General features: G+C 66.3%; 2 protein-coding genes across 2 annotated transcripts; one reads left to right on the top strand and one right to left on the bottom strand.

The window, feature by feature from the left end:
• The first annotated feature begins 241 nt into the window (after nucleotides 1–241).
• LOC142819612 (protein S100-A8-like) lies at nucleotides 242–2,527 on the top strand. Its single transcript, XM_089772378.1, has 3 exons — nucleotides 242–400; nucleotides 1,026–1,189; nucleotides 2,179–2,527. The coding sequence occupies exons 2-3, from the start codon at nucleotides 1,046–1,048 to the stop codon at nucleotides 2,329–2,331; spliced, it is 297 nt and encodes a 98-aa protein (XP_089628504.1). The 5' UTR covers nucleotides 242–400; nucleotides 1,026–1,045; the 3' UTR covers nucleotides 2,332–2,527.
• Nucleotides 2,528–9,735: 7,208 nt separating this feature from the next.
• On the bottom strand, nucleotides 9,736–12,215 carry LOC149521795 (uncharacterized). The gene is made up of 3 exons (XM_089772553.1): nucleotides 11,894–12,215; nucleotides 11,106–11,269; nucleotides 9,736–10,085 (listed from the first exon to the last, which is right to left on the bottom strand). The coding sequence occupies exons 1-3, from the start codon at nucleotides 12,198–12,200 to the stop codon at nucleotides 9,933–9,935; spliced, it is 624 nt and encodes a 207-aa protein (XP_089628679.1). The 5' UTR covers nucleotides 12,201–12,215; the 3' UTR covers nucleotides 9,736–9,932.
• Nucleotides 12,216–16,925: the final 4,710 nt, after the last annotated feature.

Here is a 16,925-nt window from a genome sequence, read left to right on the forward strand (position 1 = left end):
GTTGTTCAGTGACCCCAGCGCCCCACACAGCGGCCGCGGGAGCGTTTGCAGTGACCCCGCTGAGCAGTGGGGCCCGGCTCTGAGCTCCCGTCATGCTCTGGGTGAACCAGGGCACGAGCCCCAGGCGCAGGACTGCAGTGACCCCGGCTCCACGGTGCCCCTTGCCGGCTGGTGGCCCCTGCCAGCCCCATGCCCTGCCCCGATGCCAGAGGCCTCCCCTAGGCGTGCCGGGCGCAGGGCCTTGCACAAGGTTCCGGGACCTGACGGGGGCGGGAAAACAAGAACCGGGCAGGCAGGGGCGTTCTCCCGCCCGCGCAGGGCTCAGCGCCCATAAAAGCGGCCGTCCCCTGGGCTGTGTTCACCCCCGACGGCTCGTCTCCAGCAGCTCCCAGCGACACAGGTGAGTCTGTGGCCGCGCTGCTGGGAGCCACGGCCGGGCCGTCCGGAGCCTGCTGCCGGTGTGCACAGGAATAGCGCGGTGGCTGAGGCCTGGGGGAGCTCACGAAGCAGCAACGCCCCGGCAGCGAGGCAGAAACGCTGCTCAAGGGCAGGGCGGTCTCCGGGGCCCGCAGAGAGGCTGATCGCGCTGCCTTGGGCTGGAGGGGCGGAGGCTCCGCTCCCGGGAAAGGGAACCGGGGAACAGCCACACGGCCAAGGCTGCCAGGCTAACGCTGAGGGTTTCATCTGCTCCATGAGCGAGCAGACCCCCCCTCCCCCCCGTGGCTCAGGGCCCCGCCTGTCGAATGGGACCAGCACTCAAGAACCCTCCCTCTGCCCCCCCCTAGAGCCGGGGCCGTCCCTAGATCCATGCACCCCACACAGGGCGTCCCTAGGTCTGTGCCCCCCACACAGGGCGTCCCTAGGTCTGTGCCCCCCACACAGGGCGTCCCTGTCTGATCTCAGCGGGCCCGTGGGACTCCGGCCCGGGGGCCGTGCTCGGGACATTCCGCCGGGGGCTGGAGGCTGCGGTCATTCGCCGGCTCGGTGTTCGGCCCCTTCCTGAGCCGGCGCCCTCCTGTCTCCAGCTCCCCAGGCACCCAGCACCATGGCGAGCGATCTGGAAGATGCCATGAGCACCATTGTCCAGGTGTTCCACGACTACGGCCCTGAGGGCGACTGCCTGAATTTGGACGAGTTTCACAAGCTGATGACGGACAAGTGCAGCGCGTATCTGAGCGCCAAGTGCCAGGTGAGCAGAACCGCTGGGGCTGGGGGGACAGGGATTGGGGGTGCCCTGGCCACCCCCGGGTCCGGCCCCTCCTCTCCCTTCTCCGGGGCATGGAGGAGCCTCAGGGGAGCCCGCCAGGCCGCGCGGTGACCCTGAACGGGCGCCAGGCGCAGGGCGATGCTGCTGGAACCCAACGCTCGCCGCGCGGAGCCAAACCACAGGCCTCGTCGGGGAAACGCCGCCCGGGCCCCGCGGCGCTGCCCTTGGCGCTCCCTGGCGCAGGCAGGCCCAGCTCCCGGAGCCCGGCCCAGCTCATGGGCCTCCCATCTCCTGGGGATTTCCGGGGCCACACGGAGCCTTTTCCCTCACGACCAAGTGGAAGAAACCCTGGATGTGAGTGCAGTGCAGGGCCCCGGGGTGGGGCTGGGATGGGGGTTTGGGGGGTGGAGGGGGCTCTGGCTTTGGGGGGTCAGGACTGGGGCTGGGGGGCAAGGCAGCTTCCTGCCTCTCCCAGCACCGCAGACCATACTGCCCCCGGGAGCAGGCTCCCCCCGCTGGGTGTGAGGGGCTAGTGCTCAGGGCAGGGGCCATGCACGGAGCCCTCTCCCCTAGGGGCCGGGCCTGCTGCTGGGTGGCTCTGGGGCGCAGCGCAGTGTGCGGTGCCAGGGCAGGCAGGGAGCTGCCTTAGTCCCGCCCCCCTCACGGCCACGAGACCCAGCGCCCGACATTCCCCCGCCCAGTGCTGGGGCGCGGCCCGACGCTGGAAACCCCCTGACACGGAGGGGTCTCGAATCCGTCTCGGCTTCACATTCTGGCTGCCAGTGCGGGGAGTCAGCGACTCCCGGGAAAGGCCCTGGGAGCCGGGCGTCGGGGAGCCGGGCGTCGGGGAGCCGGGCGGAGCAGGCGGGGTTTTGCCGTTAGATGTGCAAGTAGGGGGCGTTGGCTCCGTCGGGGTGGGCGAACCGCGAGCACCATGTGACCAAGGGATTCTTCCTTCTCCCGCGCCCGAGGACACGTCCGAGGACGAGTGCATCCAGAACCTGTTCACCGAGGCCGACAGCGACGACGACGGCTGCATCACCTTCAGCGAGTTCTGCACCATCCTGACCAAGCTGATGGAAAATGAGCACGACTCCACGCACAGGCGTGAGAACACCGCGTGAGGCGGCCCGGCGTGGGGCACGGGCCCCGCAGGCTCCAGCGCCTCTGCCAGGCTCCGACGTCCTGGCCGTGACACAAACCCAGTGAGGACCCTCACCCCCACCTCAGCAGGCGAGGGTTCACCACTAACCCGTGTCCCCAGAGAGGCGCTGCCGGCTCGGGCTGAGACCAGCAATAAAACCTGCCTTCCGCCCGCTACTCCGTGTCCCGCCACTGTGTCCACGAGCCGCCGGGCGGGGGTGCTGGGTGCGAGGGTGGGGCCGTGGCGGAAGTGGGGTGGGCTGGTGGCCAAGACCCCTGCCTCTGTGGCCAGGGCACAGGCGCAGACAGGGCACTGCCAGGCTGTTTCTGGCGCTGCTGGGACACAGACCGTGGCTGGGACTTGGCCTTTGGAGGCGGCCGAGCCGGCCCAGGGACCCTGGGCTGCAAGACGTGGTCTTGGGCTGCGAGCCCGGGGGAGGGAAAAGCCAAGGTGGTGCAGAGACAAGAGACTCCCTGTGGTGCCTCTCCAGGAGCGCCGGACAGCGCGCAGCGTGGGCGAGGGAGGGAGGCAGCCAGGCACCGGGGGGCTGTCCAAGCGCTGGAGGGCCAGGATGGCAGGGCAGGGGGGCAGGCCTGGGACAGAGGCTTTTGGGGTTAGGCAAGGGTCCAAGAAGCCGCCACGGGGGCTGAGCTGCCCAAGGTCTGATCCCGGGGAGCCGAGATGGAAAACACACGACTTGGGGGGGGGGGATTGGTGCCTGCTGGGGACAGGGACAAAGAGCCCTGGGAGCGGCTGCTTGCAGCTAAAACGTCTTCACGGGCTCAGGGCCGGGGGGGCAGCAAAGACGTAAGAAACCTGCGCTGCTGTGCGGAGGGGGAAACTGAGGCACCCAGCACGGGTGCAGCGATGGCTGACGGCCACGACACCGACGCACTAAAGACCTTGCTCTCTGCTCCCTCGGGCCGGCCGCACCCCTGGGCACCCTGGGGACAGGGACACAGAGCAAGGGCCATTAGGGACGTCCCAGGGCTGGCGACACCAAAGCCCACGCTGAGTTCTGATCACCAGCCCTCTCGCCGGGACCTCGGGGGCGTGTCCCCCCGGCTTTATGTAAATTGGCTCATGAATATGCATAGGGAGAACTCGAAGGCGCTCTAGGCATGTGCACCCTGGGCGCCCATTTCAAAGCCGGGCGCAGGTTCGGTGCCTCGCGCACCACTCGGGCGGGTGGAGCTGGGCGCTCGCCGCGGGCGCGGTTCGGAACGGGCGACGTGCCGACTGGGCCGGTGGGAGACCCGGGGCCGTGGGGGCCGGTGCTCAGGGGAAGGGCTGGTTCTTCCCGGGAGCCCAGACGGGGGCTGGGCCTGCGCCCCCCGGCACCCAGTGCGGGGACCCGGCTGGATCCGGCGCTTTTCCGCTCCGGGGGGGGGGGGTTGAGCCGGGCACAAGGAAGCCCCGGCTTGGGCAGAGGGCAACAAAGGTGGGAAACCAAACAACGGGGGAGACCAGGCCCCAGGAGACCCCCCCCCCCGGCCCGCGATGCCGGCTGGGAACCTCTCCGACTGACGGGGGAGTGGAGGCCGCCTGGCTCCTGATTAGAACAAGCGGCGCGGGAGGAGTCTCTCGGGCCTGGGGATTCTGCCCCCGGTGAGAGAAGGGAAGTCGGGGGGAGCCTGCCCCGTGTGTGAGAAGGGGATGGAGGTGTCACCCCTCCCCACGCGACCCCGAAAGCCTCAAAGATACGGAGCTCAATAAAAGGAACCCGACTCAGCAGCTTCCCTTTTACCGGGGGCTCGGACCTCCCCGCACCCTGCCGGCGGCTCGCCCACGGGTGCCGTTCCCCGGGTCCCGCGCTGAGCACGGGGAAGTGTGGCCGCCCTGCCCCCTGCTTCCCGCTCCCCCTGCCGAGGGCGTCAGACACACCCCAGCCCCGTCTCCCCGGGGAGTTAGCCAGCGCCCAGCACTTGGCACCCGGCGCCTCCTTGGGGTTCGGGACCTTGCTGCTTCTAAAGCACCCGGGCCCTCCATTAGCGGCTTCGTGTCCCTTTGCTCGGCGTCCTGCCGGCCGCTTCGCATCCCTCCCCAGAGGCACCGAGCTCCGGGCGGCTCAACTCACCCTCCGGGGCTCTTCATTACCTTGCACCATCCGCGCACCCTCCACCGCGGCCGCTCGCTGGCCCGGAGCCAGCCTCAACCCTGCCTGCTGACACCCACGGGCTTCGGGGAGGGCGTCCGGCCTCCTTTGGCTCCCCAGAGCCAGGCGTCCCCTCTGGAGACGGCAGGTTCTGACGGATACGCCATCCCAAGTCCGGATGCCAGCTGGTGCGAAGGAGCCGGTTCCCCCACAGGGCCATGTGCACAAGAGCGTGTGAATTTGCACCCACACACACAGCCCTGGTGAACACACACACAGAGCCCTGGTGAATGCCAACGCACGCCTGCCAGAGCTTTGCTGCCCTCTCGTGGCCTGTCCCACAAACACACCACGGCTCACAACCCACTAGCCCGGCCTCCAGCCCAGTGGGCACAGAGCTCCGCTCATCCCCGTCCTTCAGCCCCCGGCCCGGGGGGGCAGATCGGTTCTCCTCTTCACACGCCACCCGCCAGCGTCCGTGGGCTGCAATAGCTCGGCCTGCTTCCCACAGGGGCCAGTCGGTCTGACCCCCACCGCGGTGCCCTGCCGGCAGGGGCAAAGCCCCCTCGTCTCTGAAAGCAAGAAAGCAAGAAAGAAAGAAGACCAGCCGGGCGGGGGAGGAGGATGGATGACTGTTTCACTTTCCGCCTCAGGCACTCACAATGTTCCACTGGCTTAAACATAATGAGATTATTAAAAATAATTCCTTGGAGGGCGGCTCTGTGGGCTGGGAGCTTTCTGGGGCCCTCGGGTCACGTTTTCCAGCCTCTCTCTGCCACAGTGGGAACGGGAAACTCTGAAATTCCATGTGAGGGTCTCGTGTCGTTTGGCCCGTCCGTTAGACGCACCGGGCGCGGAGGCCGGGGAGCGCGGCAGGGACCCGCTGGACACGTCCTCAGGCAGATGAGTGGGGTGTGACGGCGCGTTGTGGTTCCCGCGTCTCCTGCACCCCGAAATGGCACAGACAGACTCCCCCAGCCAGTAGAATAGAGGGGGTTTATTGCCTCTCCAGGATACAGCCCAGCACAGATGGAATCTGGTTCCAGAGCAGGCCTAGGATGCCTCAGCCCCCATTGATATGGGGGGGGTCTCGGCTTCTAAACCCCCCAGCCTGTTGCTGAGGCTGCTTCCTCCATGCTCCCAGATAGAAACTAACTCCCTCTCCTCCAGCCCTGCCCCCCAGCCAGGGCAGCATCCACCTTCCTTTGTTCCTGGTCACCTTCCTGGGGGGAAGCCATTCCCGGAACAGGAGTCCACGCTCCCGCAGGAATCTCTCCTGGCCACCTCTCCCCCGGGGCTGAGCTGCACGGAGGCCAGCCTGGTCCCTCAGCCTCTGCAAGGAGGGGTCTGCCTGCACCTCAGCCTGGAATTCAGCTGCTGAGGCAGGGATCGGGACCTGTTCCCCACCTTTGCCTAGGTCCGGAGTCCCAGCCTGGCTGGACCCCGTGTCCACTGGGATGGGACCCTGAGGACGCTGCCAGGAGTCCTTCCCTGGACCCACGTTGTCAGCCCCCCGCTGGCTCTGGCTACGGGTGGTGACTAGAGCCCGCTGGGATTCATGGGGCCACTCCTCTAGGTCATTCCCCATCAGCACCTCGGTGGGCAAGTGCGGGTGCACCCCCACTTCCTTGAGACCTTCCTTGGCCCCCCATTTCAGATGCATCCGGGCTACAGGCACCTTAAACGGGGACCCGTCTATGCCCTTCAGGGTCAGCTGCGTGTGGGGTAGTATCCGCTCTGGGGCCACTATGTCGGATCGGGCCAGAGTCACCTCTGCCCCCATGTCCCAGAATCCCGTCACCTTCCTACCATCCACCTCCAGGGGTATGAGGCACTCGCTCCGCAGGGGCCGTCCTGCCCCCACCCGGTACACGGAGAAATCCGCCTCCCGAGGGTCAGACCTCCCAGGGGAGGTGCACTGAGCATCCTTCCCCTCTCTCTGAGCTGAGGTTTTCCTGCCAGCCCCTGCCTCTGGGGCAGCCTGCCCTTCCTCCCGCCCCAGCCAGTTAACCCTGGAAAGTCCCCGGTCCTGGGACTTGGTGCACTGAGCCCTCTTGTGGCCTTTTTGCCCACAGCGATGGCAAGTTAGGCTTTGGGCTGTCTCTGTCCAGGCCCTGGCTGGTTCTCTGGGGCACAGACGACCTGTTCCTTGGTCTCGCCCCGTAGTTGACTCCCTCCGTCGCTCAGCCGAGATCCGGTCTCTGCGCGATTCCCTCTCTCTCCGGGACTCCCGTTCACACCCGGACCAGCTCTCCGTGAACTCATCCACCAGCCTCCCGGCCTCCTGGGGGTTCTCTGGTCTCCGGTCCTTGAGCCAGAGCCTCAGTTTGGGTGTGCACGCTTCATAGAGCTGCTCCATCAGGACCAGCTTGAGCAGCTCCTCTGCGGTCTGGGCTCCGACTCCAGACACCCACTTGCGGCCGTATTGCGCCAGGCGGGAGGCCAGGTCCACATAGCTCTCCCATGGCCCTTTCTGTACCCCCCGGAACTTCTTCCTATACATCTCGGAGGTCAGCCCGAACTTGTGCAGCAGGGCCTCCTTGACTCGGTTGTAATCCCCTGGCTGTAGGTCCTCCAGCTGACTGAGCACTCCGGCCGCCTCCTGGCTCAGTGCGGGGATGAGCTCCTGCAGCCAGTCAGCTGGGGGAACCCGTTGCAGTCCACAGGCCCTCTCAAAGGCGCTGAGGAACCCGTCTATGTCGCCCACGTCCTTCAATTGGGCCACCACGAGCCTCTCCAAGGGTATGTCTACACTACCCCGCTAGTTCGAACTAGCGGGGTAGTGTAGACATACCCCAAGCGTCTGGCAGTCCTGGGACCCTGGGGCCCATCCACACTTGGCGCAGCCGGTGCCCCGCCGGTTCTCCGCTCTGCCATGGCCAGCTCATGCTGTCGCTGCCTCTCTCGGTCCTGGCGGTCCTTCTCTCGGTCCTCTGCTTCCACTTCCTTGATCCGCAGCTGGATCTCCAGCCGCCGCAGCTCCGCTGGGCTGGCCCCTGCCCTAGATGGGCTACGGCTTGCAGGCCTCCCGGGAGACGCTGTCTCATCTCTCCGGTGGGTTCCAGCGCTCCTCCCCCTCTCTGAGCCTGACACACTCTCAGGGGGGGTCTGGCTGCTTCCCCTGGGGACAAGATCCTGGCCCTGTGGCTGGTCATTCTCTTCCTGCTGGGTAATCAGTTGGGCTTTGGCTGCTTTCTGCACAGGCAAGCCCCTCTCCCTGCACAGCCCCACCAGCTCTGCCTTCAAGAGTCGGGCGTAGGCCATCTGCCCGCTGGGCCCCTCGGTGCAGACTCACCAGTCTAGTGCTGCAGCGCCCCACGATTCCCAGGAACCGCTTCGCTCTGTCTCCAGCACGCCTGGCTCCAGGGCTCTTGCTTCTACTGCGCCTTGTCGCTCGCCGCTGGAAGCTCCATCCACGGGGTGCAGTGCATCCCACTTCTGACACCAGTGTGACGGCGCGTTGGGGGTTCCCCGTCTCCTGCACCCCGAAATGGCACAAACAGACTGCAACAGCCGGTGGAGTAGAGGAAGTTTATTGCCTCTCCAGGATACAGCACAGCACAGATGGAATCTGGTCACAGAGCTGGGCTAGGATGCCTCAGGCCCCCTTGAGATGGGGGAGACCGGGCCCCTAAACTCCAGCCCCTTTCCCTAGGCTGTCTCCTCCATGCTCTCAGACAGCAACTAACTAACCTTCCTCCAGCCCTGCCCCCCAGCCAGGGCAGCATCCACCTTCCTTTGTTCTTCTCCATGGGGGGTGTCTGGTTCAACAAGTTTTGCATTTCCTTTGCATAGTGAGGTTTTCCCTGCTGGGTCTTGCTCCAGACAGCAGGGGTCACCACAGCCCAGCAAGTACCCCCACTACGTCACAGGGTGTCACGTTACTGAATTGGAGGGAAGCAGCCAGGTCACTGCTGCACCCCTAGGTGGGGGTGTTGGCCCCAGAAATGGTATAAAAGGGGCCATGTGGGGTGTTGAATAGGAGCTCACTGTCTGCCGATCCTGTGTACGCTGTCCATGTGATTGTATAATGTCTGTGTGTGGAGTTAGGAGTCTGGAATCTGTGTGGATACTGAATATTTCTCCGCATGTGGTTGAGCGTTAGGCAGAGCCCGGCCTATGGACATGCTAATCAGCGAGGCCCTGTGGGACAATGGCACTCAATGGGCCAAGGACACACCTAAAGAATGAGGGCGGACACCTGAGGGCTGCCAGCAGGGAACGCAGGGATAGGCCGCTGGCCAGGTGACCTGCTGCAGCCAAGAAGAGACCAGGAAGGAGGGATAAAGAGGCCATGTGGTGGACTCCATGTTTTGTTCTCAGCTCAGCACTTCATCCCAGAGGCAGCATTGCAGGGATCGAAGAAAAGACCTGTGGACCCATCCTGATCCTAGGATGCGCAACAAGAACTTTTAAACCAGCAGCTGTAACATCTCTGCTAGAGCCTGCAGCGAGGACTGGGAAATTCGATGCATGTAAAGTACTATCCTTTAACAACCTCACTCTCAGGCTTTTCTTTCTTGTGGTAATAAACCTTTAGATGTTAGATGCTAAAGGATTGGCCCAGCGTGATTTGTGGGTAAGGTCCAGAGGGTAAGTTGACCAGGGATCTGTGGCTGGTTTCTTGGAACCGGACAGGACTTGTTCGGGGTAGGTAGGATTGGGTTCTAAAACCCCCCACCGGTGTATGAGACCCGGGGCCATCTGGGGCACGGATATTGCTGGGGCGTCGGAGGGGTTTTGCTCTTGAGGCTTCAGGCAGGCAGCTGAAGCGCTCTGTGGGACTGGTTTGTGGCCTGTTTGGAGAGGTCACCAGTCTGGGGGCTGTAAGGAGCCCGGGATTTGAGCAATTCGCCCTGAGCGGACGCCCTCAGCTGTGCCCAGACATGGCCCGGTCTGTCACACAGCCCCCCGGTGCCTGGCTGCCTCCCTCCCTCACCCACGCTGCGCGTTGTCCGGCGCTCCTGGAGAGGCACCACAGGGAGTCTCTTGTCTCCTCTGCGCCCCCTTGGCTTTTCCCTCCCCCCGGGCTCACAGCCCAAGACCCTGTCTTGAACCCCAGGGTGTCTGGGCCGGCTCGGCCGCCTCCAAACGCCATGTCCCAGCCACGATCTGAGTCCCAACAGCGCCAGGAACAGCCTGGCAGTGCCCTGTCTGCGCCTGTGCCCTGGCCACAGAGGCACGGGTCTTGGCCACCGGCCCACCCCACTTCCACCACGGCCCCACCCTCGCACCCAGCTCTCCAGGCCCCCGCCCGGCGGCTCGCGGACAAAAAGGCGGGACACGGAGTAGCGGGCGGAAGGCAGGTTTTATTGCTGGTCTCAGCCCGAGCCGGCAGCGCCTCTCTGGGGACACGGGTTAGTGTCGAACCCTCGCCTGCTGAGGTGGGGGGTGAGGGTCCTCACTGGGTTCGTGCCACGGCCAGGACGTCGGAGCCTGGCAGAGGCGCTGGAGCCTGCGGGGCCCGTGCCCCACGCCGGGCCGCCTCACGCGGTGTTCTCACGCCTGTGCGTGGAGTCGTGCTCATTTTCCATCAGCTTGGTCAGGATGGTGCAGAACTCGCTGAAGGTGATGCAGCCGTCGTCGTCGCTGTCGGCCTCGGTGAACAGGTTCTGGATGCACTCGTCCTCGGACGTGTCCTCGGGCGCGGGAGAAGGAAGAATCCCTTGGTTACATGGTGCTCGCGGTTCGCCCACCCCGACGGAGCCAACGCACCCTCCTTGCACGTCTAACGGCAAAACCCCGCCTGCCCCGCCTGGCTCCCAGAGAGATTCGCAGCTCGGGGGCAGCCAGACGCCCGGCTCCCCGACGCCCGGCTCCCTGATTCCCGGCTCCCAGGGCCTTTCCCGGGAGTCGCTGACTCCCCGCACTGGCAGCCAGAATTTGGAGCCGAGACGGATTCGAGACCCCTCCGTGTCAGGGGGTTTCCAGCGTCGGGCCGCGCCCCAGCACTGGGCAGGGGAATGTCGGGCGCTGGGTCTCGTGGCCGGGAGGGGGGCGGGGCTAAGGCAGCTCCCTGCCTGCCCTGGCACTGCACACTGCGCTGCGCCCCAGAGCCACCCGGCAGCAGGCCCGGCCCCTAGGGGAGAGGGCTCCGTGCACGGCCTCTGCCCCGAGCACTAGCCCCTCACGCCCAGCGGGGGGAGCCTGCTCCCGGGGGCAGTATGGTCTGCGGTGCTGGGAGAGGCAGGAAGCTGCCTTGCCCCCCAGCCCCAGTCCTGACCCCCCAAAGCCGGAGCCCCCTCCAGCCCCGCAAAGCCCCATCCCAGGGCCCTGCACTGCACTCACATCAAGGGTTTCTTCCACTGGGTCGTGAGGGGAAAGGCTCCGTGTGGCCCCGGAAATCCCCAGGAGATGGGAGGCCCATGAGCCGGGCCGGGCCCCGGGAGCTGGGCCTGCCTGCGCCAGGGAGCGCCAAGGGCAGCGCCGCGGGGCCCGGGCGGCGTTTCCCCGACGAGGCCTGTGGTTTGGCTCCGTGCGGCGAGCGTTGGGTTCCAGCAGCATCGCCCTGCGCCTGGCGCCCGTTCAGGGTCACCGCGCGGCCTGGCGGGCTCCCCTGAGGCTCCTCCATGCCCCGGAGAAGGGAGAGGAGGGGCCGGACCCGGGGGTGGCCAGGGCGCCCCCAATCCCTGTCCCCCAGTCCCGGCTGTTCTGCTCACCTGGCACTTGGCGCTCAGATACGCGCTGCACTTGTCCGTCATCAGCTTGTGAAACTCGTCCAAATTCAGGCAGTCGCCCTCAGGGCCGTAGTCGTGGAACACCTGGACAATGGTGCTCATGGCATCTTCCAGATCGCTCGCCATGGTGCTGGGTGCCTGGGGAGCTGGAGACAGGAGGGCGCCGGCTCAGGAAGGGGCCGAACACCGAGCCGGCGAATGACCGCAGCCTCCAGCCCCCGCGGAATGTCCTGAGCACGGCCCCCGGGCCGGAGTCCCACGGGCCCGCTGGGATCAGACAGGGACGCCCTGTGTGGGGGGCACAGACCTAGGGACGCCCTGTGTGGGGGGCACAGACCTAGGGACGCCCTGTGTGGGGTACAGGGATCTAGGGACGGCCCCGGCTCTTGGGGGGGGCAGAAGGAGGGTTCTTGAGCGCTGGTCCCATTCTACAGGCGGGGCCCTGAGCCACGGGGGAGGGAGGGGGGGTCTGCTCGCTCATGGAGCAGATGAAACCTCAGCGTTAGCCCGGCAGCCTTGGCCGTGTGGCTGTTCCCTGGTTCCCTTTCCCGGGAGCGGAGCCTCCGCCCCTCCAGCCCAAGGCAGCGGGATCAGCCTCTCCGCGGGCCCGGAGACCGCCCTGCCCTTGAGCAGCGTTTCTGCCTCGCTGCCGGGGCGTTGCTGCTTCGTGAGCTCCCCCAGGCCTCAGCCACTGCGCTATTCCTGTGCACACCGGCAGCAGGCTCCGGACGGCCCGGCCGTGGCTCCCAGCAGCGCGGCCGCAGACTCACCTGTGTCGCTGGGAGCTGCTGGAGACGAGCCGTTGGGGGTGAACACAGCCCAGGGGACGGCCGCTTTTATGGGCGCTGAGCCCTGCGCGGGCGGGAGAACGCCCCTGCCTGCCCGGTTCTTGTTTCCCGCCCCCGTCAGGTCCTGGAGCCTTGTGCAAGGCCCCGCGCCCGGCACGCCTAGGGGAGGCCTCTGGCATCGGGGCAGGGCATGGGGCTGGCAGGGGCCACCAGCCGGCAAGGGGCACCGTGGAGCCGGGGTCACCGCAGTCCTGCGCCTGGGGCTCGTGCCCTGGTTCACCCAGAGCATGACGGGAGCTCAGAGCCGGGCCCCACTGCTCAGCGGGGTCACTGCAAACGCTCCCGCGGCCGCTGTGTGGGGCGCTGGGGTCACAGAACAACCTTCCCCAGGGCTGTGTCTGGGGGGCGGGGCCCTCGCCAATGGTGGGGGGCTCAGCTCCGGCCCCTGGAAGGGGCAGGGCCTGAGGTGGGGACAGGAAACCGGGCGCCAGGACGGCCTCCGCTATTCCATGGGCACCGGCAGAGACAGGGAACCGGGCGCCAGGACGGCCTCCGCTATTCCATGGGCACCGGCAGAGACAGGGAGCCGGGCGCCGGGACGGCCTCCGCTATTCCGTGGACACCGGCAGAGACAGGGAGCCGGGCGCCGGGACGGCCTCCGCTATTCCGTGGGCACCGGCAGAGACAGGGAGCCGGGCGCCGGGACGGCCTCCGCTATTCCGTGGGCACCGGCAGAGACAGGGAGCCGGGCGCCGGGACGGCCTCCGCTATTCCGTGGACACCGGCAGAGACAGGGAGCCGGGCGCCGGGACGGCCTCCGCTATTCCGTGGGCACCGGCAGAGACAGGGAGCCGGGCGCCGGGACGGCCTCCGCTATTCCGTGGGCACCGGCAGAGACAGGGAGCCGGGCGCCGGGACGGCCTCCGCTATTCCGTGGGCACCGGCAGAGACAGGGAGCCGGGCGCCGGGACGGCCTCCGCTATTCCGTGGGCACCGGCAGAGACAGGGAGCCGGGCGCCGGGACGGCCTCCGCTATTCCGTGGGCACCGGCAGAGACAGGGAGCCGGGCGCCGGGACGGCCTCCGCTATTCCGTGGGCACCGGCAGAGACAGGGAGCCGGGCGCCGGGACGGCCTCCGCTATTCCGTGAGCACCGGCAGAGACAGGGAGCCGGGCGCCGGGACGGCCTCCGCTATTCCGTGGGCACCGGCAGAGACAGGGAGCCGGGCGCCGGGACGGCCTCCGCTATTCCGTGGGCACCGGCAGAGACAGGGAGCCGGGCGCCGGGACGGCCTCCGCTATTCCGTGAGCACCGGCAGAGACAGGGAGCCGGGCGCTGGGACGGCCTCCGCTATTCCGTGGGCACCGGCAGAGACAGGGAGCCGGGCGCCGGGACGGCCTCCGCTATTCCGTGGGCACCGGCAGAGACAGGGAGCCGGGCGCCGGGACGGCCTCCGCTATTCCGTGGGCACCGGCGGAGACAGGGAGCCGGGCGCCGGGACGGCCTCCGCTATTCCATGGCCACCGGCGGAGGCAGGGAGCCGGGCGCCAGGTGCGACACTCGGCCAGAGGAATCTGGCTACCGGGATGCTCGGTGCAGCTGCTCCCAGCCTGGCCGGGCTCCTTGGCTCTCCTGCCGGCCACTTTGCAGAGCAGCAGGGAGCCAGGCAGGGACGGGTTGATGGGGGTTGCGACCCCCTGTCCGGGGTGCTCCAGCCCTTAGCCCCCCCAGTGTCCTTTGGTTGGGGGGAGAGCTCCATGCTGCAGGTCGTCTTCCTCTTGCCCTGGCTCTCCGGAGCGGCACAGTGTCAGCTCGGCCCCCCCTCTCGCCCGGCGGCTGGAGGGGGGAGGAAGCAGCCGGCTGGGAATGTCCCCGGCTCCCCGAGAGCCAGAAGACGAAGAGCAGCAGGGACCCGGCCTGTGCAGCTGCAGCTCCCCCCCCCATGGCTCCCTTGCCCCCCCACTCATCCCTGCACCCCCTGTCTTGTATCCCTCCCCCCGCAGCCCTGACACCTAACCCCCCCCCCCCCACGTCTCCCTTCTCTGGGCCCAGTGCACTACAGACCACTGCCCTCTGTTCTTGAGGTACCCGGGTGACCCCCTGCTGGAAGCTCTGGGCCCTTTAAATCTCCAGGCTCTGGGGCAACCGCCCCTTCCCCCCCGCCAGCCTGCCGGGGGCTGGTCAGACAAGAGACGTTTCACCTGAACCCTTGGGTGCTGGTCTGGGCCCTCCTGTGGGGAGGGGTGACGGGGGGGGGGCTGGGAGACATTCGGGGGAGGACAGAGGAGCAGGAAAACAGCCGGGGGGCAGCCCCTCCCTGTCCAGCCTTGCTCGGCTTGCGGGGGCGAGGAGACGACCGGGCGGCCGGGCACGGAGCAGGTTTGCTCAGGGACGTGGGTCTCAGACCGGCTGGAGCAGGCGGCTGCCGGATCCGCAGCTGCTCTGGGCCCAGGGCGCCCGCCGGTTTCAGGGGAGCGAAGCTGATTACATCCGGGGAGGGGGGCTCTAGGGCCCTGTGACGGCGCGTTGGGGGATCCCCATCTCCTGCACCCCGAAATGGCACAAACAGACTGTACCAGCCAGTGGAATTGAGGGTGGTTTATTGCTCCTCCAGCACAGCGCAGCACAGATGTAATCTGGTTACAGGAACTGGGCTAGGATGCCTCAGGCCCCCTTGAGATGGGGGAGACTGGGCCCCTAAACTCCAGCTAAATTCCCTTGCAGCCCTGCCCCCCAGTCAGGGCAGCATTCCACCTTCCTTTGTTCCTCTCCATGGGGGGTGTCTGGCCACTGGTTCAACCAGTTTGGCATTACCTCTGCCTAGCGAGGTTTTCCCTGCTGGGTCTTGCTCCAGACAGCAGGGGTCACCACAGCCCAGCAAGTACCCCCACTACGTCACAGGCCCATGGGCATCAATGGAGCCTCCTCGTTCCCCCAGAGGTGCAGAACTTGAGGCCACTGAGGCCCAGTCCCCCCCCCCCCAGTAGTGGGGAGCCCACGCTGACACTCCAGCCTCTCCAACCCCCGCTGCCCCACGTGGGCCTGGAGCACACCCGATCTACTCGCCTGGCCCCCCAGGCTCTGGGCTGGGAGGGGGACGTGGGAGAGTCTGTCTCCTCCGTCGGCGCCAGGTCGGTGGGGTTTGGTTTCGATTGGGATTTTCTCTTTTCTGTGGTTTGTTTTCTGCTTCTCACTTGCGTGTGGCCCCTGCCTGACTTCTATGTGGGTCAGGGGCCCCCAGCCAAGAAAAGGTCCCCCGCCCTGGTCTCCACCCTTGGGATCAGCTGGAGGCTTATTAAATGGGTGGGGGCTTTATCAGGATCTCAACAGGAGGGAAACTGAGTCACCATCAGTAGCTGGCTCATGGGCTTGGTCGTGTTCAGATCACAATGTGCTGCCCACGCTGCATGCTCCGAGTGCCTGTCACTTCCTGGGGCCGGCCCGTGGCCCTGTGCCCGGACGGACGCTGCGTTGGGGCAATCGCTCTGCACCTGTCCCCCGCCCCCGAGCCAGCCCCGGGCCTGAGCATCCGTGAGGGACCCCAGCCTGCTCCGGCCGGGTGCCCGTTCCTGGAACCGGCTCCATGCGCTTGCTGGGAGCGAGGCCGCAGCCGTTCCTCAGGGGCCTGCTGCTCTGGGGCAGGCCTGCGTCTCATGTGAGTCGCCCGACCCCTCTCTGCCCACAGCCTCGCACCCCGCTGCCTGCTCGCTCTCCTGCCGAATTTGTGAGCAGCCATCTTGGTCTTGTTAACAAGAGAGCAAGAGTCAGGCCAAGTGTGTGTCCTGACCACGCGAGATCTGGAATGAGACGCTGCCTTCGCCTCTCCCTCCATACGGAGATACGGACAGAACGCTGACTCTGGCAGGGGCCGTGAGAGAAGGAGCATCTGGGAGGAACTAGGTCACTGTCAGCCATTGGCGTTTGGATGGGAAGGAGACTGATTGTTACTGTTATTATAGCTAATGGACAGTATAGAAACTGCTTCAGAATTGCTTGTATTCGAAGATCTGCCTGGGGGGGCTCGTCCCCGTCCGAACCAGTGTTTCCCTTGCTGCAGCTCGTAATTCAACTGCCCCTGGCTACGTGTTGCTGAAACTCAGAGTGAGGACGATGTTTTCTTCCACAATTGTCCAAACTTCCAGGGGGACCCGAGCTCCCCGGCCTGCCGAGATCGCCCCCTGCTGCCCAGACCTGCCCCCTGCACCTGCCCCTCTCGCCCTCCCCTCCCTGCTGCGCCCCTTTGCCCCCCAGCTCCCAGGCCCCGGGCAGCAGCGGGGGGAGCTGAGCCCTGCGTGTGCCAGGCCCTGCCCAAGCCGGCCCCATGGCTGTGGGGCGGGGCAGGGCAGGGGAGCCATCGCCAGCCTGTCAGGGAAGCCCCCTTCCTCCCCTTCAGGCTGCTGCTGGCACCTTCTGCTGCAACCCTGGCAGAGACCTGGGGAGAACCGTGACCCCACGTGCTCCCCCCCCCCGCTTTGGCCAGGCGCATCGCCAGCCCCAAGAGAAGCAGCAGGCGAGAGGCCGGTTGCTCAGGCACCACCTGTCCCTGCTGAGCGAGGAGACGTGTGTGTGTGTCCGTCTGTCTGTGCGTAGCGAGGGCCTGCCCGACTTGCCCTGAAACGCCTCCGCGGACGGCAATTTCACAGCCCCCCCGGAGCAATTTACTCCTGAAAGGCAGGAAGATTTTCCTAATGTCCAACCTTGTGTGTGTGTGTGTGTGTGTGTGAGTGTGTGTGAGTGTGTGAGACTGTGTGTGTGTGTGTGTGTGAGTGTCTGTGTGAGACTGTGTGTGTGTGTGTGTGTGTGTGTCTGTGTGAGACTGTGTGTGTGTGTGTGTGTGTGTGTCTGTGTGAGACTGTGTGTGTGTGTGTGTGTGAGTGTGTGTGAGTGTGTGAGACTGTGTGTGTGTGTGAGTGTGTGTGAGTGTCTGTGTGAGACTGTGTGTGTGTGTGTGTGTGTGTCTGTGTGAGACTGTGTGTGTGTGTGTGAGAGAGAGAGAGAGAGAGAGAGAGAGAGA

Source organism: Pelodiscus sinensis, chromosome 22, assembly GCF_052426305.1.
Source record: "Pelodiscus sinensis isolate ZL-2025 chromosome 22, ASM5242630v1, whole genome shotgun sequence".
Classification (NCBI taxonomy): Eukaryota; Metazoa; Chordata; order Testudines; family Trionychidae; genus Pelodiscus; species Pelodiscus sinensis.

Excerpts from the sequence above, each read along its gene's own strand:
- LOC142819612 (XM_089772378.1), top strand. The coding sequence starts at position 1,046 with ATGGCGAGCGATCTGGAAGATGCCATGAGCACCATTGTCCAGGTGTTC. Across the intron at positions 1,190-2,178 it reads ATCTGAGCGCCAAGTGCCAG|GACACGTCCGAGGACGAGTG; the intron begins GTGAGCAGAACC and ends CCCGCGCCCGAG.
- LOC149521795 (XM_089772553.1), bottom strand. The coding sequence starts at position 12,200 with ATGCTCTGGGTGAACCAGGGCACGAGCCCCAGGCGCAGGACTGCGGTG. Across the intron at positions 11,270-11,893 it reads AGCAGCTCCCAGCGACACAG|CTCCCCAGGCACCCAGCACC; the intron begins GTGAGTCTGCGG and ends TCCTGTCTCCAG. Across the intron at positions 10,086-11,105 it reads ATCTGAGCGCCAAGTGCCAG|GACACGTCCGAGGACGAGTG; the intron begins GTGAGCAGAACA and ends CCCGCGCCCGAG.